Source organism: Corvus hawaiiensis, chromosome 4 (genome assembly GCF_020740725.1).
Source record: "Corvus hawaiiensis isolate bCorHaw1 chromosome 4, bCorHaw1.pri.cur, whole genome shotgun sequence".
Taxonomy (NCBI): Eukaryota; Metazoa; Chordata; class Aves; order Passeriformes; family Corvidae; genus Corvus; species Corvus hawaiiensis.
In genome coordinates, this window is record NC_063216.1 from 77,019,945 (window position 1) to 77,044,560 (window position 24,616).

The 24,616-nt window shown below is 48.2% G+C and overlaps 1 protein-coding gene and 1 long non-coding RNA gene across 3 annotated transcripts in view; one reads left to right on the forward strand and one right to left on the reverse strand.

Annotated features, from left to right (window-relative positions):
• PODXL (podocalyxin like) overlaps positions 1 to 17,879 on the reverse strand; it is a 45,076-nt gene extending 27,197 nt beyond the window's left edge. For both annotated transcript variants that reach the window (XM_048301876.1, XM_048301874.1), the window contains exon 1: positions 17,769 to 17,879. In XM_048301876.1, coding sequence (XP_048157833.1) covers positions 17,769 to 17,814 — 46 coding nt within the window. In that variant the 5' untranslated portion in view covers positions 17,815 to 17,879. The remainder of the gene's footprint in view (positions 1 to 17,768) is intronic.
• A 542-nt stretch (positions 17,880 to 18,421) lies between these two features.
• On the forward strand, positions 18,422 to 24,393 carry LOC125325564. Its single transcript, XR_007203390.1, has 2 exons — positions 18,422 to 19,786; positions 19,870 to 24,393. It is a non-coding gene; the product is annotated as an uncharacterized LOC125325564 (long non-coding RNA).
• The last annotated feature ends 223 nt before the right edge of the window (positions 24,394 to 24,616 follow it).

The following is a 24,616-nucleotide window of genomic DNA, read 5'->3' on the forward strand; positions in this document are numbered from 1 at the left end:
AAGGCAGTGGAGAGAGCACCCTACAACTTGTCAGGTGGCATGGGGGATGAAATTCCTCGCCTTGCTCTCCTCTCCAGCTGGCTGGGTCCATATTTGGGTTCATGCTGAGCAAGGCAGGGATGGAGCTGGCCCTGAGCTACTCATCCTGCTAGCTGAACCTCTGCCAGCTGGCCAGCACCGGGGAAGAGTTGTCACATCCAATGTCACTCAAGTTGGGTGCTGTGCATCGGAGACCTGTCTAGACTTTATCCGTGGGCAATGAGGGCCACAAGGCTCTTGTGGAGCAGAACTCCTGTGGGTTAGTTGTGTAGCCGAATCTCTCCTCACTTTTTGGGAGTGTCACTCTAATTTTTGCAGTGAGGAAGAGGAAGGGAGGAAATATTCCCTCTCTTGTGGTGGGGGCTCTTCCTGAAGAAAAAGGATCAACCCCAAACCCAAAGAGGAACTACTGGCTTCTCTGGGACCTCACAGCCTGACAAAGCCAGGCCATGGAGAGGCATTAGAGCTGGTATTAGCATCTGAGTTCTAATGCCCAAACTTGTGCCACCAAAACCAAGGATGCCATCCCCAGCTGGAGGCTGAAGCTGCAGGCCCAGCATGCAGGAGGTCCAAGACACAGCCCTAAGGGGCAGAAAACAAGAGGAGAGACCCTAAACCCAAAAGAATAAGGAGACCTCGGCCTGGTAACAGGCTGCTCTGGTACAAGGGGAAAAAATGGAGATGGGTGAGTGGGAGGTCAGTTTGTGCTGGCACACAGTGCTGCTGTGGCACTGCAACACATTGTCCCCTGCTTCTTGTACCTCCCTTTCCTCTCCACCTCCCCTGAAGATTTACAGCAGGAATCGCCCTCACGCAACAGCCTCTGCCTGCTCCTGTCACCACGGTTGTCGTGCGGAGGTTGCCAGTCTCCCAGGGCCATGCTCAGGGCAGCACTCAGACACTGCTTGCCTATCCCGAGGACAGAACGCACCAGCGGAAAAGAGATGGTGGGGACACGATAAGGCCCAGAGCCTCACCCTCCTTTGTGCTCCCAGAACCTCTGATGAGTCACAAATCAGCCCAAATTTACGCCCTCCAGCCAGCAAATTTACTTTTAAACTTTTTGGGGGTCATGAGTCACATTGTGTCCCTCAGCCCATCTCACACACCACCCACCACCAGGTCAGGATGGACCCAAAGAGGATGAGCTGAAATGTCTTGAACTGGATAATCCTTGTGGGTTGTTCCAGCTGGAGGTATCCTGTGATTCTGTGATCTTTGGTCCACTGACACTCTAAGGTGATGTGAAACACACAAGTGATGCCAAGTGACATAGAAGCCAAGAGGCACTGGTGACTTCCTCAGGCATCCCAGCCTCTCTAAGTAAAACTTTGTGTGATTCCTGGTTAAATATTCACTGTTCAGTGCTGTTCTGGAGACAGATTCCTCTGCAGGCACATCTGGGACACCTGCAAATCTTCACTGACATAAAAGCTTCCACCTCACACCCCTCATGCCATGATTTTTGCAGAAGATGGATGTCAGGATACATCCCTCCACTGTGATCAGTCCCCCATGACCTTGGCTAGCCAGGGTTACCGAGCCAGCAGCCCGGAGGTTTCCTGTCAATGCCGTGAGGAGAGCTCCACATTTCCTTGGAATCCTTTGTGTGTTGGTGCTATTTTGGGTCCCACCATTTTTATTTTTTCTCCAGTTCCACACCCTCACCTCCCTCAGGGTGGGGTCTTCCCGGATAACTGGGAGCTCTATATATACACAAGTGCATGCACGAGCACCTATATATATTTGTATAGCCGGGCCTGCGAGCGGAGCCTTCGGGCATGAACTGGACACGCTGGACTTGGCAGGAGGCTCGGTGCTATTCTTTAGGTGGGGAGAGCCTCGGAAGGGAAGGACACAGCCAACCCTCCCTCCTATTCAATACTATTTAAAGACTGTCTGGCACTGAGTTTCTTTCCCACCAAATGGCTCCAGTGACGATCTGGCTTTACAGGCCTGTGTAATCTGATCAGCTTCTATTGTTGGTCATTTTGTAGTTGCCTCATTACTTAACTCTCCTGAAACAGTCAGTTTTACTGAAAAAAAAGTCCATTTTAGCTTTTTGTTTTGTTGTTTGTTTGTTTGTTTGTTTGATTTTGTTTTTCAGGAGCACCTGGACTCAGTTTCCATTTGACGAACTTGTGTTCTTCGACAGCTCCTGCTCTGACCCTCCTTAAAATAATACACATGGTCACAGAAATCACTTATTAAAGGCACAAACAGTGAGAAATTGACCTTTCCAGTGCTGTCTCAGTGCACGAATCTCCAGCACAGCACATTTGTAACCGAGTGGCCTCTTACGTGGAACTGGGAGCAGCACAAGTAGAGGAAGTGTCCAATGCCAGGTTGGATGGGATGTCAGCAACCTGGTCCAGAGGAAGGTATCCCTGTCCAGGGCAGGGGGGTGGAATGAGATGGTCTTTAAAGTCCCTTCCCACCCAAACCATTCTGCAACTCCATGTTCCAGGATTTACCCCCAGAGAGGAAGGATGCTCCTGTAAGCACTGTATGCTGGCTCACCTCCTTGCTCAGCCACAACTCTCCAAAACAACCCTCGTTACACTTGTCAACCTCTCCCTGCCCCAGTTTCCCCATCTCTACCTGCAAGAGTGGACAGATTTTGTATAGAGGAGATGTCTTCGTTTACTGGCTGATCCAGCACCTTTCTAACTGGGGCCCCAACCTTGGTCAGGTGCCAGAGCAATACAAATAATTACTAATAGTAAATCCCATGGGAGTCTATCACATTATGGTTCAACTTCCTCCCAAACAATTGCTCCTCTTCCTTGCTTTGTGTGTTCTTCAAAAGAAGCGGCTGCTGTGCTTTAGGGCTGGGACACCGGCCCTGGTAAACACACACCCAGCGTTCCTGCTCAGCTGGGCCTGGGCAGCAAAGAGGAGATAAATCTGATTTGAGACAATCACAGTGCAGGCAGAAAAAGCCCTGAGGGTTTAATGGAAACAGCAACGTAGCTGCACTGAGCAGTGTTCGTCTTGCGGAGTCCCTCAGGGCACATTTATTCACTGTTTTCAGGATGATATTCCTCAGAGTGGCAATGAGAGCAAGAAATATCAAGTGCCCACTGGTCTCAGGGCTCAAAACATCTTCATTCAGAGAGTGGTGAGGGTCCTGGCAGTGTGGGAGCACTCAGCTGAGGCAAGCAGGGATTTACTGTGGGCACATCTCTTGCCAGTGCTTGGACTTCCCCTGCTTTCTGCCTACACTGCGCCACCCAAAAAGTGCCTAAAGGGAAAGATGGCCCAGAAATGGAAAGAAAAATGCCCTTGGCCCACAGCCAGTGGACCAAATTGTCCTTGTAAGGTCTACAGGGTATGGAAAGCACCCCAGTGCCGTAGGTTTAGGTGCAATATCAAATTCCTGTAGGAGCTGAGAATCCAAAATAACAAGTGTCCAACAAAAGCTTTGATGGTAATGCAGAGAGGCCATCCCAAAGTGGCTTGAGTGGGCTTTGGGTGAGTTCTCTTGAGGTCCATGGGTCCTCGTTCAAGCAGCTCACACACATGGTGGGATATCTCTGAGGAATCCTCTGAGGAGGTTTTCCCATTGCCAGGACCAGGAATTTAGGGCTTCATAGCAAGTAGCAAAGTGGAGAAGGAAGAAAGGTCTTGCTTCTTAATCAGCCAACTGGCCTGACTTAATACTGACAAAGAGCAATGCGTATTTTGGTCATCCCTTCCAAGATGGAGCCTGCAAAAGCTTTAATTAGTCAATTAAAAGTGGCTTTGTCATAGGAGATGAGACACAACGGGGATCAGCCAGCTGGGTTCTTGGCTGCTGAATGACATTGTCTTTCCAGCCCTATGACCTCATTGTTAATGACTCAATAGGGGAACAATGTTGTCCACCCAGCAGCCCAGCAAGGAGTGAGATTCCTGCGTGGTTACAGCTGAGCAGAAGAGCATGGGAAGTTGTGGGATGTCACCGGGTTGGAGCTGTAGCGCTTCGCACTCAGTAGGTTTCAATGGCACAGTTGTGTGCTGAGAAACCCCAGCAAAAAAAAGTAATATATGAAAAAAATACAGCACACAACAATGGTCATACTCTGCTCCCCAAAAACTGCCTGGACAGGTAGTGAGTTTGAGCATGAAGAGATTCACTGATCAGGGAGGAAAATCCTAAATGGTATCTAGAGGAAAGCAAAGCTTACAGCAACTGCACCCAGGATGGTCTGGATGGAACAGGCCCTGTCACCTTCTAAGCTCAGGGCTTTGCTGACATCTCCCTGCCACCAAAGTGTCTCTCTGTCACCAAAACATCTCCCTGCCATCAAAACCCTTCTCTCCAGGGCAGTGCCTGGAGGTTGTGTGGCAGGGAAGGCCACAGCAGGGCAAGGGAAAGGAGCAAAGGAAGCAGGAAGGAAGAAGGAGCTGCATCCCCTCCCTGCTGTTTATCATCCTCCTCTTTCTCCTAAGAGAGGCCATCAGGTCTGTAAACACCAGGCTGAGTTCCCAGCTTGGAGGGGATCCACAGAGGTGAGTGGCAGCTTTGGATACGGGAGGGAGCTGTGGGGCTGGGCTTGCTGATAATATCCCAGTTCCTCTGTTCCTGGGATGACAGACACCAGGTCCCGCTTTGGGCTCAGCAGGAAAACTCTGACATGTCAGCTTGGACGTTTCTTTCAGGAAGCTGAGCTGAAGTCATGGTGGGGTTGGAGATGGGAGGAGAGGGTGGGGACATATGGAACCCACAGAAATCCATCAGCAGAGCAGAGGAGAGAGTGGGCACTGAACTGGGATTCAGTGGGTGCTGCTGGTTGTAATCCTGGAGCTGGGCAGTGGAGATGGAGCCCCTACACTGGTGAAGGCTGCAGCTACATGAACATTCCTGGCATGTCTGCAAGTGATCCCTGGCCAAATCAAAGCATGGCTTTGCTGCCAAAACTACCTGAAAACAGCATCCCTGATTACAGCAAGGCAGAAGAGACAGCTGAAAAATCCCCCCACAGATTTCAAATGTGCATTTGGAGAAGCACCATCAGCTGTGCAAAAATACCCTCTCGTTGCCCTGAGCCTCATCTCCTCCTGATGTCTCTGGAAATTGTAATTGCGCAAAATGCTGCTGGACACCACTCAGAAATCAAGCCCCAAGCTGACCATGGAGGCAAGAAAGAGCTGAGCCATCAAAAGCAAAAGACGACTTCTAGCAATTCTTATTGATAATTCTCTGTAATTGATTGTGGTTTGCTTTAAATTCTTAGCAGCTGATTGCTTTAAATAATTGATAACTTGCAAGCCTATGTACTGCAGACACTACTCTGTGGTGCAGGCATGCTCGTGCCCCTGGTACTGGCACAGAATCATCACAGAATCACAGAATGGTTTGGGTTGGAAGGGATCTTGAAGATCATCTCGTTCCAGCCCTCCTGCCATGGGCAGGGACACCTCCCACTAGACCAGAGCCCCATTCAACCTGGCCTTGAATTGCTCTCCTTGTCCATCACCAGTCCCTTGCAGTGCCCAGACCTCTCAATGTGGGCAACAGTGTCACTGATGAGAGGCTGAAATGCTCAAGTGATGCAAACCAACAGCACCAGGTCCTTTGCCCAGTAAGTTTGTGCACAGCAGAGCTGCCAAATAAATAGGACACATGCTGGAATTCAGGCACTGCATTTTGGGACTGTGGATGATGCAGCAGATGGCCAGGTCCTGGGCTGCTGCAGGACTGGAATCAGCTCTCCCAAACAGGAGCAGAAAAGTGTTGGAGGAAAGCAAGATGTGGAGCAAATCCCTGATGCTTGGAGGGCAGCACAAACCTGTGATGGAGATGAGTTACAGTACCAGGACATTTGGATGTTAGACCCTCACCCCTGGGAAGATGGCTCAAATCCAAATCCAAGCAGATTCAAAAGCTGATTCTTATTACTACAAAACAAATTAATTATTCCTAATCTAGATTATCAAGCAGAGGGCTATGCCTTTCCCCACTCTTGGCAGTTTCATGACGGTAGCCATAGGTTGAACAGGCTGGGAAAATTTGCAACTCTTTGGCTTTGGGGAGTCCTGAGAGGTGCAGGTGGCACCAGGTTCCTGTAACAAGCCATTTCTTGCCTTTTGTGAGGAGAAAAATGGGAAATCTTCCCACAGGCACAACAGTCCATCTCAGCAAAGAGCAGTCTTGGTGCTTAAAACAAGGGCTGAGAGATCTGAGAGCATGAGAAATAAATTCTAAGAAATATTTCCTTCAATAATCCCTCTATTTCCTTTCTAAAAAATTCCTCTAAGGAAGAAATTCCTGTGGCGGGAATGCTTCTAATTACTTCAGACATAGGCTGCGAGCATCTGGTCTTGTCAGATTTGGGCAGAGACAAAATCTTACTGCCCATTCTCTCTGCTGTCCCTCTGTGGGGTGAATGTGTCTGCTCAGACCGAGTGGAAATCCTTGCAGGAACAGCTCATGGACTGCACTTTTCTTACCCTTCCCCTCACTGTGAGGAGTGTCAGCCTTCAGGATGGGAACAAATAAATAAATAAAGTGCAATCCCAAAAGTGCTCTCCAAAACCCAGCTTCAAAGCCAATTCCCCCACAGAGCACTCCTTGTGCCGCTCCTCCTCTCCCATCCACTTTATCAACACTCCTCTTCCAGCACCTCAGGGTACCAATCTGACCAGCCAAGACAGAGATAAACCCCTGCCCCAAAACTGCTTCTGAGCTGGATTAGAAGGGAACCCTCCCCAAAAGGCCAGCTGGGCTCAGGGCATCCCCTGGCCGCTGCTCCCAGGGAAAGCAGCTTTACCTCCATCGTTGCTGCTGCCCCCACAGCGAGCCCCCTCCTAATCAGGACCCCTCCTAATCAAGACCCTTTCTAATCAGATTGGAGCCATCCTACCAGACATGCAAAAGGCTCTCACGGCAGACAAAGTGTGGAGCTGCAACCCTCCTCCTCCTCCTGCCGCTCAAACACAAACACGGCCCGAAACAGCCGGCATTCCTTCGGCGTGGCTGTCCCCCCACCAAACCCCCAAGGCACACGCAGCTTCTTTTGGTGATTTCCTTTTTCTTTTTTTTCCCTCCTTGCACTATTTTATCAGGATTGGCAGTGGGATTTTTCTCTGTGAGAGCACGGCTGAGACGTGGAGAGTTGTACGCAGTGGGACCACTCCAGAGCTTGGCTTTGGGTCTGGTCCAAAATAACTCGCTCTACACAGTACCCCCATGAATTTCTCACCAGTAACCATCGTGCTGGGGCTCTGTACCCATCCCGAGGCCTATCCCACTGTCCATGGCATGTCCTGCAATGCTGGAATCTTCTGCACTGGCCAGGGATTAAGTGCAGAGGCTCCTGCAGGAGCAGGAGCTGCTGGCAGGACAGGTCACTTTGCCTCCATCAGGGATGGTGACAAGATGCTGGAATTTTCATTTCTGATATGATCAGGGAGGAAGAGCACTGCTCCGTTGGGGTCTTCCTGTGACACCCAAACTCCTTTAAACCCCCAAAATTTTACCCAGTGCAGCTGTCAGCTACCCGTGACCAGATGCATAATAGGAGCACACAAACAGGTGGATTTTTTAAAGAAGAAAAGCATCTTTTTCCTTTCTCAGCTCATCAGTTTGGACTCCTGTGTTTCCCTCTCTAACCCTTTGTAAAGGGCATTCATAAATGCACACGCTGATCATGACATCTCCTACCTCTCTTGCCACCAACCCAACCTCACTTGTCCACTTTTCGCCACCCTCCCACCATTCCGCCATTCTTGTGCCACTTCCTTTACCAAAATAAAAGCTTTTTTCCCCAAACCGGTTACCCTTAATCACCCCCAGCAACTGAAGCCATGATTTGGAGAAACCTGGAATGGAGAGCATGGACAGTGATGGGTGACAGACTTTGTCCTTCACTCGACAGCTGACAGTGGGGGATGTGTTGTCCACCCTCGTCCTCATTAGGAATTGCTTAACACCACCCCATCCACTATCAACCTTCTCCTGGCTGGAAAACTCCCCACAAAATAATGTTTGGGGTGAGATGGTGAATTATTGTCCAGGTTTTAGGAACCACTCTCCATGGAAGAGCTTCTCAGGAGCACGGCCATCATGGGATGCTGCTCCTCCCAAGAGCCTGAGAGGGATTTGGGCTGAGGAAATGCAGAGTGAGAGCTGCAGGGACCTGCCCAGGGTCTGTTAGTGCATACTCCACCTTGAGCTGGGTCAGACTGCAGCTTATCAGAGACCTTTATCAGCCTAAACTGATGTGTTGCAGCAGAAGCAGGTGCATCCCTTCCACTGGAATGGCTTCGTGCAAAGCAGTGACAGCAGGAGTGGCAACCACATTCACCACAGGATTATTTTATTTTCCTTCTTCTTCTCCCCTCTGTGACTGTTGCCTTAAACAGAGAAGTTTCATTTGTCAAGCTTTCTGGAGAAAATGCTCTCATGTTGGATCAGCAAGGGGACACATCAGAACAGGCTGGATGAGGGGAATGGGCCACAATCCATCAAGGCCAAATCTCTTCCTAACTTTTGAGAGGCCAGATTTTATCATCTAGCACCAAAAAACCCATTAAATACATTACAGTGAGACTAAAGCCAACCAGGACACCCGTGGCACTTGGGGAACTCGGATTTTCCAACACTAAGTGGGGCTGGATTTGGATGTGAGACAAAAACAGGGCAGTCAATTAAAGAAAGCCTTGTTAATTTTTGCTTCTCTTTAATTGCTTTCTGCCCACGCTATGGGCAGATGTCCAGGGTATCCAGACATTCAGCATGGGATAGCCAGACAGCCAAAAGTTATGTGCAAAAACCTCAGCTATCCACTGAAATTCCCTCTGCAGGTCAAGGAGAGATGCATTCAGCTGCTCCACCAACAGTTAATTCCAAGCTGCGAAAACAACTGGAAACTGGCAGCCAAAAAATAAAATTTTCTCCTCTCCCATTTTCAACAGTAAAAGTGAATTTTAAGAGAGCGACTCCCGTTTATTTGAAACCCTCGAGAGACACAGAACAATTCATTTCAGTCACTAACTCCATCACAGATTGATGCTCCAGATTTACTCAGTGAGTTGCTTAGCACTAAACTCAAAAGTTTGTTGAAAAGTTTATTGCATAAGGTCCCCAGGTCCTCGGTTATTTGATGTATCTCAGAAGAATTTTAAATGCTCTTTTGCATTTGTCAATTTAACATAAATTTCCTCTACAAGCAAAGAGTGATTTCCACCAATAAACCCTAAATTAGTTTTATTCATCATTACCAAGGATGGCTCCAGAGATGCATAAATTAGAAATCAAAATAGAGAGGTCTCAGGCTATAAAATTCCTTCAACAAATATGTTCAGAGTGTGCCAGCCCGGTTAGAAAACACAGTTGAAAGGCAAGAGTGGGCTGTAAATCTCCAAGCTTTACAATGAGGAGATTCAGCCCTGCTTAAGAGATACAGCTATGAATTGTAAATGAAAAACATGATTAAAATCAAATCATTCAAATTATGACTTTCTCCTTCCGTATTTTAAGTCGTGATTAAAATTCATAATTTAAGCCACATCAATTTAAATCAAAGCACCCTGCCAGTAAAATGAGGTTTTGAACCCTTTGCGAGGCTTTAATGAGAAAAAAAGATCATTCTCCTTTTAAATACGGTTAATGGGGATTTATTGGTGCCATTCATGGGCAGAAACTGTCTTAGAAGCCCAAAAAATCACATGGGCTGAGAGCCTTGAGGGCTTTTTTTAGACATCTGGGAAAATTTTAAGGAAACAAAATAATTGTCTCTAATAGGGTGTTGCATTAATCTCGAAACTTTCTTTTTCCGCAGTATTCCACATGCTGCACGGGGCAGGAAAATTTATTCTTTATGTCAAAGAGATCAGCATCTCTCCTTGGCTTTTTGGCATGGGAATGACCCTGAGGCTTGGGAAAGTAGAGGTGATGGGGAGATTAACTCCTGCACGCTTGAAATTCGGGCTCAAGGCTGTGAATTTTGCTTTCTGGCTTCACAGCTGATGGGATGCCCTGTCCCATTTTGCTTATATTTTTCTGTGATTGTCTCTCAGTTGGATCAGGATTTTTGGGAGCCCCAGAATTCATCGCATTTGTTCATCGCATTTGCAGCACAGGTATCACAGCTTTTTGTCGTCACACAGGATTTTGGGGGTGTTTACGGCGTTGCTGTGATTTGTGTGCCCTTAGAATGAGGCAGTGGAGAGAACAAACACTTCTTAGCATTGTGTCAAACCAGATCAGGGGGCTGATCCATCTAAAAGTGAGACCAATATTAGAAGCAAAAACAAACAAAGAAGAAAATAAAACTGGGGGAGGCTGTTTTATGCTTTTACTGAGTGCTGCTACTTTCTCCAAGAAAAACCCACGGGAACAAATTCTTGTTTGTTTATTTGTTATTTTTATTCATTTAGGCTCCTAAACCAAACCAGGTTGCCAGCAGAGAGGTGGCTGAAAAAATGCATGATGAGAATACTGGTTTGGAGTTGAGCAATCACATCCTGCTTTGAGGCTGCTCCTTAGTAACTGTCTCAGAAAACTTTCTCCCTTTACCTGTGCTTTAAACATTTCTTCTGTTGCTTGATAAATTAGAGATGTCCAATGAGGACAACTTTACTGCTTGTTTAATGTGGATATAGATATATCTCAAGAACCTTGGTTACTTGGTGTTACTCCAGTAAAATCACTGCTAACCAGATCCGTGCTGGCACAGAGCATCTCTTTAAATACTCTGCTTTTTCTCACAGTCAGGGCTCACGATATTTTGATAAGCAGCACATAATAGTCACCCTGAGAGCTCTCCACTCTCCACAGCCTGCAGCAGTATCATTTAAACTTTTCCCGTTTTTTTCCCCCATTTGCCTACGTGGCGGAATGTCTTATCTCGCCCTCCTGCCTTTGGACTCCAGGGAGGAGGGGAAAAAAAAAGTGGTCCTTGCTATTAGGTTTCAAAGAAGGACTTTCTCCTTCAGGGTTTCTCCAAATCTTTCTGAAGAGCCTTTCAAGTCCCCTTTGTCCAAGTTAGAAATTGGGTATTTTTCTCTTTGCCTGTATCCAGCAGAAGCCACTTAGAATAAATGCCTAACAAGGCAGTCTCCTCATTTCTCTACAATAGATCTGATACATATTTAGGTACCAGAGCTTAATTTCTAAGCCAATTTCTACCTCCTCCTCCTCCAGTTAAATTTGCCAAAATCAATTAAGGCTGAGAGAGAACATTTCAGCCTTTGCCATTAATAACCGAGGCCTTATTCTTCCACTGCAAAATGACCTTCCTTCCCCCTTTCACCACCCTCGTCAGCCATGCGGCCTCAGACCAAAGCTCCCTGCACACAGAGCCTGTGAAACAGAGAAAAAGCCACTGGATTAATCCAATTTTTATGAAGGATGATAAGGATATGAACCGGACCTCAAAGCAACATCTAAAATGGGACTGACTCAGAAATTAAAAAAACTACATTTTCAATTTTGGAGGAGCTTTTAACACAGATCCCATCTCTGCCTATTTCTAAGGATCTGTCCTGCACCTGACAGCAAGCACAGATTTGGTTTTTAAGCCCAAGGACTGTGTTCTTCTTATTTGCCTGTTCATTTTGCAGCCCTTAGGGTGCACTCCTGACCCACCAGCAAGAAGTTCTTCCAAATCCCGGAACTAAATTTTTAAAATGTTTTTAAGCACGTACAGACAATGTTACACAACATAAATGTTTCCGGGGGCAGATCCTGGATATTTTTGGTGTGACATCAGGCCATGTTGGGGATCATTTATGGAAACAAGCATCTCTAGTGGATAACTCATCCCAAGACACATCTGGATTGCCTTCAGATGCAGGTGGATTCAAGGATAACTCAGCTTCAACCTTAAGTATCTTAGTTAAATACCTGAACCTGCATGGCCTTACCCTGGGTCCCTCAGTGGGAAGAAAACACAGAAGAGTCACACTGTGACTTCCAACTTTCCCTTCCTCCTCAAGTCCAGTCGTCTCAGTTTGTCCAAAGAAGATCCCATTCCCTTCCCGCTGCTACCCAACCCCAAGACACAGAGTCCTGGACATTATTCACAAATGAAGTCCTGCTGAAAACTAAATCTCAGCCTGGCCTGTTCCCTCTGCTGGTTGCACATCTAAAAGTAGAAGTTCCAGCAGTGCTGGAATTCCCATCGCCCAAAAAAAACGTTCACCCCCGTTCCTTCCCCCTCCTGCTCTCTGCTGGGTGCTGAGACATCACACTGAGCTGACTTTAATAAGTTGTCTGAATTCTCCCTGTGTCCTTGCAATGCTTTGTCACCAAACTGTCACCGGCGTCTGCTGAGAGCGCCTGGCCTGCGGCCAAGCGAGGCGTGAGACGCACGTTATTTACGGGGCAGAAAAGGTGCCTGCAACATGCAGAGCTGCAGGGATGCAAAGATTTGTTAAACAGGCACATCTGGTGATGATGAAACTTCCATCAGCAAGACCTGGGACCCAACAGGCAGATGAGCAATGAAGGATATCGCTGCTTGTGGAGTTTGGAGCAGCTTTGTTTCACCTCTTGAAGGAGAAAGGGTTTTTTTTTCTCTTTAGGGTATCCTGGCATTTTCTGGTTCCCAATGGATTTAGGCAATATTCAGTGCCACAGGCTGGCTCTAAGACACACAACAGCTCAAATCCAGTGGATATGGGCATGTAACCCCCAAAAGTCACCCCAAATAAGCCACCACAGAGCTCTGCACTCCCTGAAAGCAGTAAGGTTACTATTGCCATTTTCTAAGATTCCCCTAAAAAATCACTATTTCCAGCATTTTTTGCAATTCAAAGCCAGCATGTTTGAAACAGGCTTAGTCACCCTTGAAGGAACCTCAGGTTTACTGTGAGGCCTGGCACAGGTTGTCCAGAGAAGCTGTGGCTTCCCCTGGATCCCTGGAAGTGTCCAAAGCCAGGTTGGACAGCGCTTGGAGCAACCTGGGATGGTGGAAGGTGTCCCTGCCCATGGAATCATGGAATCATTTGATGGCTAACATGCCAGGTCCACCACTAAACCGTGTCCCTAAGCACCACATCTACATTTTTGAACGTTTCTCGATATTATTTGTACCGCAGCAGCCCCACCTGAGAGAATCTCCCCACCCCTCACCACTCACTGCACGGTCTCTCCACCAAACACAAGAAAAATACAGAGAGAAATTCCACCACAGCCAGTCCTTTAAACAGCATTTCACCTCTTCAGTTCATAGCTGAAAAAAAATCTTATATAATTTTTGTACAGCAACAAGGAAGATTATCTGATTCTCCCCAGCTCTGTCTGCCTTCCAGACAGGGCTTTTTAGCATAAAAATCAGCAGGTTTTTGGATAGCCCCAGTGCTTAGGCACCTCTGGAGCTGTGATATGGGCAGAGCACATCCCTCCTGCTTGTTTTGAGTGGATCTTTGTTTTCCTCAAGGATCTCCAGAGCAAAACACCATGAGGCTTCAGCCGAACAAGTACATAATCAGAGCAGTTAAAACCCAACAAAGCTCAGAGAAACTGTCCCCAAACCTCCCAAATAACGAAGCACAGGAGGAAGCACCCTCATCCTGGGGTGTGGGACACCATCCCACCAGGCAGTTCAGGGAAAAAAAATAGGGATTTTTTTTTTATTAAGCCCCAATGGCAGACAGAGAGGTTTTTGGAAAGATGGGTGGCACATCCCCAGAGGACCAGCAAGACCCCCATGCAGAGTCAGGGTGGTCTCACAAACTGCAAGAGAAAGACTTGATGGATTTTTTTTTTGGCAATTCCAAGCCCAAAGGAACTGCTCTCTGCAACGTGGAGTATTTGGCAAAGCCCTGGGGGCTGCAATGAGCAGAGCACAGGTAGCTGCAGAACAACAAATGCCAGATGACTGCGTGCATCACTTAGAGAGTGGAAAAAAAAGAGCAAGGTTTGCTCAGGATCTCTCTGTGAAGGAAAGGGCAGGCATTGCAAGAATTCAGAAACAACATCCTTAGGTGGAGATGGGCCAGTTGTGGAAGGAGCTGAGCACGTAAACAGGCTCTCGAGCAGGAAGTTGGCAGGAGCATGTGAAAGCTCTGGAGAGGGCTGGTGAGATTTCACATGCCTGCACATGGGGAATGGACCCAACCGGGCCACCCAGATTCCTGCAGAGTTCAAACCCTCTCGTGCTGTTCCGCTCTGGGCAGAGCTGAGGGTGGTTCTTGGTCATGCAGGAGTGCTGTCAGGCTGGGAACAACACTGGAAGTCAGCTGGATATTCAGGTTCACAACCTGCACATTTTTTTAAGTGTCACTCCCCACCAGCTCAGTAGCGGGGAGGGAGGAATTCCTGCACATCCCCAGATGGGTTTGCCATGGGCTTCATCCCACCTGGACCACCTGGAGATGAAGTTGCTGAAGGCACCTGAGCTTGATGTTTGAGCCCCCGTAGCACAGAGCAGCTCAGGCAGATGTTACAGCAGTGTCTCACCTCCACAGAGCATCACCCTGTAAGGATAAAACCCCACTCACCCCATCCTCCCTGGCCCTGCAGAGCTTCAGGGGGCTCTGGGGGTTGTGGTGGGTCCTTGGGGACAGGGCAAAGGGGCCACCCAGAGCAGCATCATGGATAAAGGGGCGAAATTTAGGGCATCTAAGCCCCACAGCTCCTCTCTGCTGTTGTAGAGTGATAAAACCCCCAGGATAACAGGGGGGCATTGCACAGCCAGAGGGATACTCACTGTCTGTAACTGACCTCCCTGAGTCCCCAGAAATACCCCAGAACTCATGCTGGTGGCTTTAGACCTTTTAGAAGTGCAGATGGGGAGAGAAAATGCATGGTTTATAGGGAAAATAATAACCAAAGCACAACCCCAGCCTCCCTGGAAATGCTGAGGGCAGATATTTCCAGCCGGTCTCCCGTCACACCAGCATGAATGATCACCCTTGTCACAAGCCTTTATAGCAACTCCCTGGAATTAAATCGGTATATTGCATGGTTCCAGTTCCTTTCATCCAGGAATCTTCAAATGATTTGCAAACAATTCTTTAATTAAGCCTCCCAAACAGCCCCCGGGGTAGTGTTACTGTGTCTGTGCGAAGACATTGCACTGCTAAAATGGCAAAAGTGTTGCAAAAATCTTATCAAAGTTCCTCCGAGACAAAATATATTAGAAGAAGCTCTCAGCTTTGATGCTGATTCTAAAACCCGCTGGTTAAACATGTTTTTCCTCCTCCTAGGGACATGGCCCCAATTGCCTCCTCCTGCCCGTGTCAGGATTAGTATTCAATGGAAAATTTTTTTTTTTTTTTAAACGCACATCTTTGACAGCTCCTGGACAAACACGAACTCCCAGTACCAGAGAACTCCCAGTACCAGGGAGGTACCCTGGGAATTCAGCTTTGGGAATGAAAAGCGGTGTTTTGGCAACAAGGATTTCAAACCCATCAATCCGTGGTTTGCCTTGAGCCGGGTGCTTGATCTCTGGTAAAAGCCCTTCCTGCCCTTTTTTGCCCCCCGGACAGGTTTGAGCTGTGGCTCTTTTGAATCCCCTGAGAATAAAAAGTATTGTTTGTCTCTTCCTGATGCAATTTTGCTATCAGATCCCCTGTGGGAATACGAGATGCAACTTAGAGAAACAATAGATAAAATAAAATAAAATAAAATAAAATAAAATATCCCGTGAAGATGCTGTAGTGGGTAACTCTGAGCCTCTCTCTGGCTGGTGGAATTTAAAGATGTTTTTTGCCTAATGCCATATTTGCTGCATCTCTCTTTGTACACACTGGCTGTACCTTGTCTGAGGCTGATTTTCCTCTGATTTAAGCAGAGATATAAAGGGGAATCTCTCCAGAATCAGGGGATTGGGATGTACAAGCCTGGAAGTCAGTATTTCAGGGGAAATTGCTCTACCCCAGAGAGCTGCTTTCAAAAAACTTCATCAACCTTGGGCTGGTTCTGCTTTGCCCCATGCACCGAGGTTGTCACCATCCAAAAACAAGCTCTGAAATCCCAACTCTCATTCCACATCCAATTTAAACACAGCAAATCATGCAGGCTCCATCCCAATCTCTATTTCTTAAGATACCCCGAATCTTACAGTTTCACTTACAAACCCAACTTCTTCTTATTTAAGGAGGAAGGAAAAAAAAAAAAAAAAAGATGAATTTTAGGCTTTGAGTAACTCAGATGATCACAGCAGATACCAGTCCTGGGGTTAAGCACTGCTGGGACTCCGAGCCCAAACACTCAGCAAATAGGGATGCCGATCTTGGCCCCTAAGAAAGAAAATCGTGCTGCCAATACCCAGGGAGCAACATAAAAGCGTCTCTAAGGAGCTTATTTCAAAACTTAAGGGCAGCAACGAATAGCAGAAAACACCGTTTGGAAGGATTTAATCAATTAATTTCTGAGAAAGATGTAATAGGATCACTCCAGAGTGTTAGAGAAACAGGTTCCCAACACCATCCTCCAACTAACAGCCCGTTTTGTCCAATCCCAGTGCATTTATCACCTCATTTTGGAAAACAGATCAAAACCTTCTGAGCAGGCAAAGTCAGCTAAACTCAGCTAAATTCTGGCCAGCTCAAGAAGAATTGCATTAACAGCTCCTACTTTATGCCAATATTAATGATGCTCAGGGTTTCCTGAGTTTTAATGGGAAGAGAAATCTCTTTTAAAGCCCATGTTGGCATCAGGGACAGATGGGGGTTAACACCTGCTCACCACCAAACCCTGTGAGTCCTGAGAGGAACAGGAAAGAAAACGGAGCAGGCAGAGATTTCAACCAGACCTCTGGGAATTCACCCCAGTGTTAAATCCCCAGGGCCCTGCCTCCACTTGTGCTTTTACCTCCGGAGCATCCCCCAGCTTTTGTTACCTTGAATAAAAGCACATTCAGCTCTGCAGAGGCTCTTCTGTGGCACATGGGTTGGAGCAGGATTTCACCTTCTCTTATTTTACTCTATTTTTAAATTTTTATTTTATTTTATTTTTTTAAATTTTATTTTCATTTCGCACCTCCCTCGCCTTCCCTGATTACACGGAAGAAATGCCCCACTCCTCCCTACCTTTATTCACTCTGGAAAGAATCGGTGCATTTCCTTTCCCTGCTACTTTTCCATGTGGTTTATGGCCACTTCTCCGACAAAACACCCCACCAGAGAACCAGAACTCCCACTCCATCACCCCTGAACCCCAACACTACCACAGGACCCCAGGCACTGTTTCCTCTCCCAAACCTCCCCAGCACGACACATCCCTAAGTCTCCAGTTTAACCTTTTCCCAACTCCACCATCAACTTCCAGCAGGGAATTGCTGTCTCCAGCAGTTTTCCTCCCTCTCCTCCCGCGCCATCTCTGGCTCACGCTCCATGGGTGCAGCACCTGGCGCGCTGGACCGCGGCAAGAACAGCCCCACCACGCCGAACCCAAGGTCCCCCCTTGCTCGATGGGACCCCAAAAGCGGGGTGTGGGGCTCGACGCTCCGCGCATCGCTCTCCCAAGAGCCCCAAGCCCCGAGCGGGGGCTTTAGGAGAGGGATGCGGGAGGGAAGTGCCGGAGGGTCGGGCTCATCCCGCCGCAGAACGAAGCAGCACTGCGGCTCCCGCGTCCCAAGTTGCGCTGCCGCGGAGCGCTGGATGTGCTCGGGGTTCCGATAAGCGGCGCGATAAGCTGCAAGCAGGAGCCGGGTGGGCGCCCGGCGGCCCCGCAGCTCCTTTTCCGCCAAACTCGCCAATAGCAACGGGAAAAGCGGAGCGCGGCGAGAGGGCGAGGGATGCTTGAAGCGGGCAGGAAGGCACGGAAAGCGGCGGGAGGCGGCACTCACCGAGCAGCAGCAGCGGCAGCAGCGGCAGCAGCCCCGCAGCCCGCATGGTGCCTCGGCGCGGCCGTCCCGGAGCGGCTCCCGGCGCTCTGTCCCGGCGGGGCGGGCGGGCGATGCCCTCCCTCCCTCCCCCGGCCCCGGCCCCGGCCCCGGCCCCGGCCACGGCCCCGGCCCCGGCCACGGGCCCCCCCTTCCCCCGCCGCCGGGGGAGGCGCAGAACGGCCCCGGCCCGCCCCCGCCTCCGCCCCCGGCTCGGGGGGAGAGAGCGCCGTGGGATGGGATGGGATGGGATGGGATGGGATGGGATGGGATGGAGCGGGTAGCGAGGAGCGGGGGATGCACCTGCGGAGGGGAGGCGGGGGTTGGTTGGGATGGGGGTCTGGGGGGGATTTGGGGGTTTGATTGGAGGTGGGAGGTTGGAGAGGGTTTAAGGAGTTCGTTAGGGTGGAGGTGTGGGAGGGGGGATCTGGGGGTCTTAACTGCATGGAGGGATTTGGGGGTTTCGTTGGAGTTGGGAGGTTGGAGAAGGTTTAGGGGGTTTTATTGAGATGGAGATTTGGGGGTCTTAACTGCATGGAGGGATTTGGGGGTTTTGTTGGAGTTGGGAGGTTGGAGAGGATTTGGGGAGTTTGTTGGGATGGAGATTTGGAGTTCTTAACTGCATGGAGGGATTTGGGGGATTTCATTGGAGTTGGGAGGTTGGAGAGGATTTAGGGGTTTTGTCGGGATTTGGGGGTTTTGTTGGAGTTAGGAGGTGAGAGAGGGTTTAGGGGGTTTCGTTGGGATTAAGTTTTGGGGTTCTCAAATGCATAGAGGGATTTGGGAGTTTCATTGGAATTGGGAGGTTGGAAAGATTTAGAGGCTTTATTGGGATTTGGGGTTCTCAACTGCACAGGGGATTCAGGGGTTTTGTTAGAGCTGGGGGCTTGGGGAGGACTTTGGGGTTTCATTGAGGTGAAGATGTGTGGAAATTTGGGGAGGGGATTTGGGATTCTTAACTACATGGGGGTTTACATTCGATTTAGGAGTGGATTTGGGATTTCCAATGGGATGGGGACTTGAAGGGTGGTGGGATTCCTGCCTGCGTGGAGGGAGTTTGGAGTATTCATCAGGATGAAGACTTTGGAAAGATTTGGGGTTTTGTCAGTGTGGGCATTTGAGGGGGGATTTGTTGTCATTCCCATCTATGGGGGGGTGGTTGGGGTTTTGGTTGGATTTGGGATGTTGGGGAGGATTTGGGGTTTTATTGGAATGAGAGGCGTGAGGATGATTTGGTATTTCAACATACATAGGAGTGATTTGGGGGGTTTCACTGGAGTATTTGGGGGTTTTTGTCATGGTGAAGACTTGTGAGGGATTGGGAGTTTTAATCTGGATAGGGTTTTGTAAACTGATTTTGGATTCCCACCCACATGACCAAGGATTTGGGATTTTTGTCTGGATGCAGACTTGGGGATCTCATTGGGATTCCCACCTGCACAGCAAAAATGTGTGAGTTTTATCAGGATGGGCATTTGGAGGTGGATTTGGGATTTTCATCTGGATGGGGGTTTGGGGTTTGATTTCAGATTCACATCCAGGTGTAGGTTACTTGGGGATTTCAATCTAGATTGGGTTAGTTCTGGGATTCTCAGCAGGGCTGGGGGTTTATTCGGCATTTTCATCAGAAGGTGGGATTAATTTGGGATCACCTTCTGCATATACACCACATATACACACACACTGACCCCTCCTCTTCCCCCCAGAGAATGTACATTTTCCCAGGATGTTTTCTGGGAAAGATTAGCTCCTGTTTGAGAATGTCTCACAGTCAGCCACGTGTCCAAAGTACGAAGGACAAAACTATGATCAAATCTCAGCATTGTTTTGTGTTGAGGCACCAAAAGTTGTAGTGTTCAGGCAAGGAGCGCTCGCTGCAGCTGGAAGGAGACTGAAAATAAGGTCAGACCTTTGCACTGGATCCTCCTCCTGGCTCTGCTGGATCCAGGAACCTTCCCAGCCTGGACCCAGAGGTGGTGAAGGTAACCTTCACTCCAAAAAGGATTTTTCCAATATGGTTTTCTTGATGCCTTCAGTTAAAGGTGGACTTTGTTCTTGTTGCAAGGTCACCTTCAGAAGATGAGGAGATGCTTGGGTTTGCTGGCGCAGCTCTCCCTGCTTCACATGTTGTCCCCAGAAAAGGCTTCTTGTCCTGATTTACTTCTGGGCCACTGCAGAGAGACTTTCCAGGTGCCTCAGCCCAGACTCAGCTCCTCTTGCTACCACTCTGCACTACACAGCACCCAAAAGCTGTGAAACTCGAGTTGCAATAAATGAATGAATGTGTTGGTGCACGTTGTTAATCCTGCCAGTATAAGAGAGGCACTTCCTTCTCTCCCTGAGGAGTATTTTTAATACCAGATCCCATTCATACACACAGTCTCTCCGAATTTTTGTTGTTAACTGCCAAGCCAAGACAGCCCAGGGAAAAACCTGAGCTGCTTCAGTACAGGTTGGGATGGACAGGAGGGAGGTGATGCTGAGCTCCTCAAATTCTCTCTTTATGGCACCAGTGCTCCTAAAACACTGCAAAAATATCCCGTGGCTCATTGCTCAGGGGTAGCAGTGCCTGGGAGATGGGGGATTCCCCAAGGTGTGCTGGGTGTCCTCTCAAAGTGAGGGCTGTGGGAATAACAGATAAGAACAGAGCTGCCTTGGCAGCAACCTAAGGAAAACAGAATGGCCTGAAATCCACTTAGAAATCAGGCTGGATTTGGTTTTGTTGTTTGTAATGAGAGTTAGGAGAAGAATTCTGCCTGGTTGGTCCCATCAGCAGATCTGGGCTGTGCTGGTCCTTTGGCCTTGGGCAAGGAGGAGGAAGGAGCCTCACCCCTGAGCATCTAAATCCTTCTAGATTGCTGATTTGGGACGTAGGTTTTCTCTTAATTATCACAAAAGGCACCCTGGCACTTACACAGGCAGTTTTGTGAGTTCTCAAGAGGCTTGTTGGACGCAATGCTCTTTTGTCTCCTCAAGCCTCAGCTGCTGGCAATCGCCACTGCGGCTGAAACAACGGCATGGCCTCCGCTTCTTGGAAAAACAGATTCTTCCAGAAACATGGAGTTAAGCCTCCTTTTCCAGGAGGGCAGCAGGAAGGTCTCCCATTATTCCTGCTGCTTTGCAGGGTACAGGTGCCTTCCCACCTGCGCCAGCTCTGAATCTGCCTCTGCTGCAAAGGGGATAATTACTGAGGGTGTCAGATCAAGGCTGTGAATCATGAGCAGCTGAGGGAAAAATAAAGGGATATTTAGCAAGACTGCTTCAAAAGCTGGGTGTCTGATAAAGTACATCCCAACCATCAGCTGGGGGAAAGGCCAGGAAAAGAACCCTAATTTGGGAAACTGGGCACTTTCTGGGGGTGTCAAAAAGGCATCGGTGTTTCCCAGAAAGATGGAAACAGTCTTTGACACCCCAAGACATGCAGCATTGCTAACTGGGAGCTTTATCACGAGTATCCCAGCTCTGGAGGTTTTCCTAAATACCAAAATCACTGGGCCAGGAAATTATGTAGAGGCTTTTGCTTTCAACTCCAAACATGAATGCCTTAGAGGTGTAGGGAAACCCTTTGGAGAATGGCCTGCACATCTCTCTGAGAAGTGGGAGTCAAAAATAAGAATTCACTTTAAAATTTATTATTGACATTATGATTATTTAAAATCTCATGGGCTTAAGTCAGTCAAGTGTGTTTTTCAATCCTGACATTAATACGGTTGCACACAGGTTCACATGTACCTGGGTCTGTGTGTTCCAGCCAAATATTTACGTAAGGCTGTGAAAGAGCAGCACAGGGAGTCATTGGTTTCAAGGTATGCAAGTCAGCTGGGCTGAAACCCTCTCAGGAGGAGGAAGACTCCACATGACACAAGATTTCCTTGTTGGAGAAATCCCAAGATGTTTTTGTGATTCCCCAAAGGCTACAGACACCCCATTTCTCTGCAATTTAATGCAAACTGGACAAAGGAGAAGAAAACATAAAGTAGGAGTTGCTCTTGTGCTTCACAATGCTGGGATAAATTCCCCAAGACAGTTTTATCTTCTCTGCACCTTGTAATTCCTTCTCGGCTGCGTTCAGATTTGTCACAACATTTGACTGACATCTCCAGGGAGCCTTGCAATATTTACCTCTTCTCACAGAAAATGACCGAGGGAAGCCTGTGCAGCTCAAAAATCCTCGGGCTGAGATCCAGCTTAGGATCATTTAACTTGCCAGTAATCCGATTTTATTGAATGTCGTCACCTATCTCCTTGTGCAACTGGGCACCAAGTAATAATGTTTGGAATTCAGATCTGGGGCTACGATGGGGAAGATGAAGGGCTGATACCTCTGACGTGAGTAACAGTGTGAGCAGCAGCCTGTGGGCTCCTGGGTTGAGGATCCTTAGAGGCTATTCCAGGAAGGAAAGCAAAAAAACCCAAACCCAAACTACCCTCCTTTCATCAAGAGACAAAAATACCAGAGGTCTGATGTTTGTATTTATGTTTCAGAAGCTGGGGAGTCAGAAATGTCACATGGGAATCTGCTCCTTAGCCTGGACCTGAACCAGAAGAAGGAAACAAAATGCAGCTTTTAGCCTCAGGAGCAGGAATCGTCTTGAGAAAGCCAAGAACAGCCTGGGATACTGCTCACAATGCCTGCTGTCTGTTCCCGAACTTCTGCGAATGGAGAGGCAAAAATCCCATTGGTATCAGACAAAGACTTACAAAATCCAGGTTCAGCCCTCAGTTCTGAAATAATCTCCTGTCTCAGCTGTGATCCTATTTTGAAGAACTTCTGTTCTTCCAGTTTTCTCTGCACTTGACCACTCAGACAGGTGTAATTTCTGATTCTCTTGAGTTTAACTTTTTAAGAGAAAAAGCAAGGAACCTCATTTTCAGCAAGCTGCCAACCTTCCTGCAGTGCCTATGCAGCACCTCTCTAGGGAGCCTGTTGCAGTGTTTGACCACCCTCTGGGTAAAGAAATGCTTCCTCATGTCCAGTCTGAACCTCTCCTGAGACAGTTTTGAGCCATTCCCACATGTTCTGTCACTGGATATCAGGGAGTAGAGCTCAGCACCTCCCTCCCCACTTCCCCTCCTCAGGAAGGGGTAGAGACCAATACAGATAACCCTTTTTCCAAGACCACAGTGAGTGGCCACTGCTGCTCCAAAATCCCTTGTGTTCATCCTCCCCACAAACTCCTGCAGAGGTCTGTGGGATGTGAAGGACCAGTAGGAAACCTCTAAAAGAAATTTGGGAGGGATTGCTCCATTTTACTGGACAAGAGACCAGAAATACTTCCTTCAACATGGGGAGAGGAAACTCCTTGAAATCCCAATCTGGATTTTTCAGTGAGAATTACCCACGATGATCCTTGGGTGCAGCACACCTCTCCAACCTAAATATCTTCTGCCACTTGGGCCCACACTGCTCTCCCAACACCAACTCCACATCTCTTTGGAGTGGCTTTGCCACCACGTCTTCCCTCTGACAAGGACCTGCCCCCAAAAAAGCCTCGAAGTTACCAGGGCAACCTGAAAAAGTCCAGCAGCTCTGGAGCATTGTTTGGGGCTGCAGCAGCCCTGAGGAATTCACTATTTATTTTAGAGATAAAAGCTGCAACTTCCACACATTCTTCTTCAATTTCACTCTCCATTAAGTGCATTGCCCTGTCATAACAAAGCTCGTTGAATTATTAGAGATGAGGGGAATTGTTCGGAGCCTGGAGTGGGGAAAGGGATGGGAGGGAGCTTGTGGATTGTCTTTGTGGAGCCCCTCCATGGAGCATTTAGGATGTGGTTGGGGCTTTCTGAGGGTGCCTGGGGGACAGTGAGGGCAGGGAGTGAGGGCCAGAGGCTTGGGTTGGGTCAGGTAGCCTTGGGCAAATCCCTGTTTGTTTGTCTCCCTGTCCCTGTCCTGGACTGTGTTTCAGTTGGTGTCCTCCTGCTTTCCCTTGTGCTTTTTTAGACATGGATAAAAAATAAAGAGGAAAGAAGGGGTCAAATTAAAGCCTCATGTCCCAGAGAAGTGGTTGACCCCTCCAGTTCCTCCAGCACTATCAAAAATCTCATTTCCTCTTCCCCACTCCAATGTCCACAGTGGGGCTGGTTCTCCCAGTGCCCTTGTGAGCAGTTTCCCTTATGCCTGGTGCGAACTATAGGTTGCTGAGACGTGAATCACCTCAGATGGCTTCCTTCCACCCCCAAAACTCCTCCCTGGGATATCAGCACGGCAGAGTTGGTGTGAATCCCGTGTCAGCCCAGCACCTCCCATCCTTATGCTGGTGTTTGTTCGTGGTGGATTAAGGTGAGAAATGGGCTTTTGGGCAGGGGAATTCACTTGTACAGTGGGAACCCAGGCTAGGACAGGTGAGTTATTTCTCGAAATCAGATGAGGTGAACCCCACTCCTAAGTCTCATTTCTAATGTTCACACTGGTTTAGTTTTTAACCTGTATTTTTCCCTTCCAGTTCCTCAGTTTCCCAACACGAGCTCCAAGTTACATCCTGCATCTCAACAAGATTAACAAGATCGTCACGGGCTGGGTCTGTGAAAGGTTTTGACATTTACAGAAAGAACATGCAGTGGAAATAATAAATGTTGTTATTTTCACGAACTAAAGCTTTGTACAGATGAACAAATTCGCTCTTTTTCTTCCTTAATAGTGAGGGGTTTTTAAACACTTTATGTGGAGCTCTCCTATTTAGAGACAAGGCTGAAAACAAACTAGGAGCTAATTGAAACCCTGCCTCCCTTTTATTTCCCTGCTCCCATGTCTCAGTGAAGACTAATTTAAGGGGCATTCACCCAGTTAGTGGAAATGCGTCACTCTCATC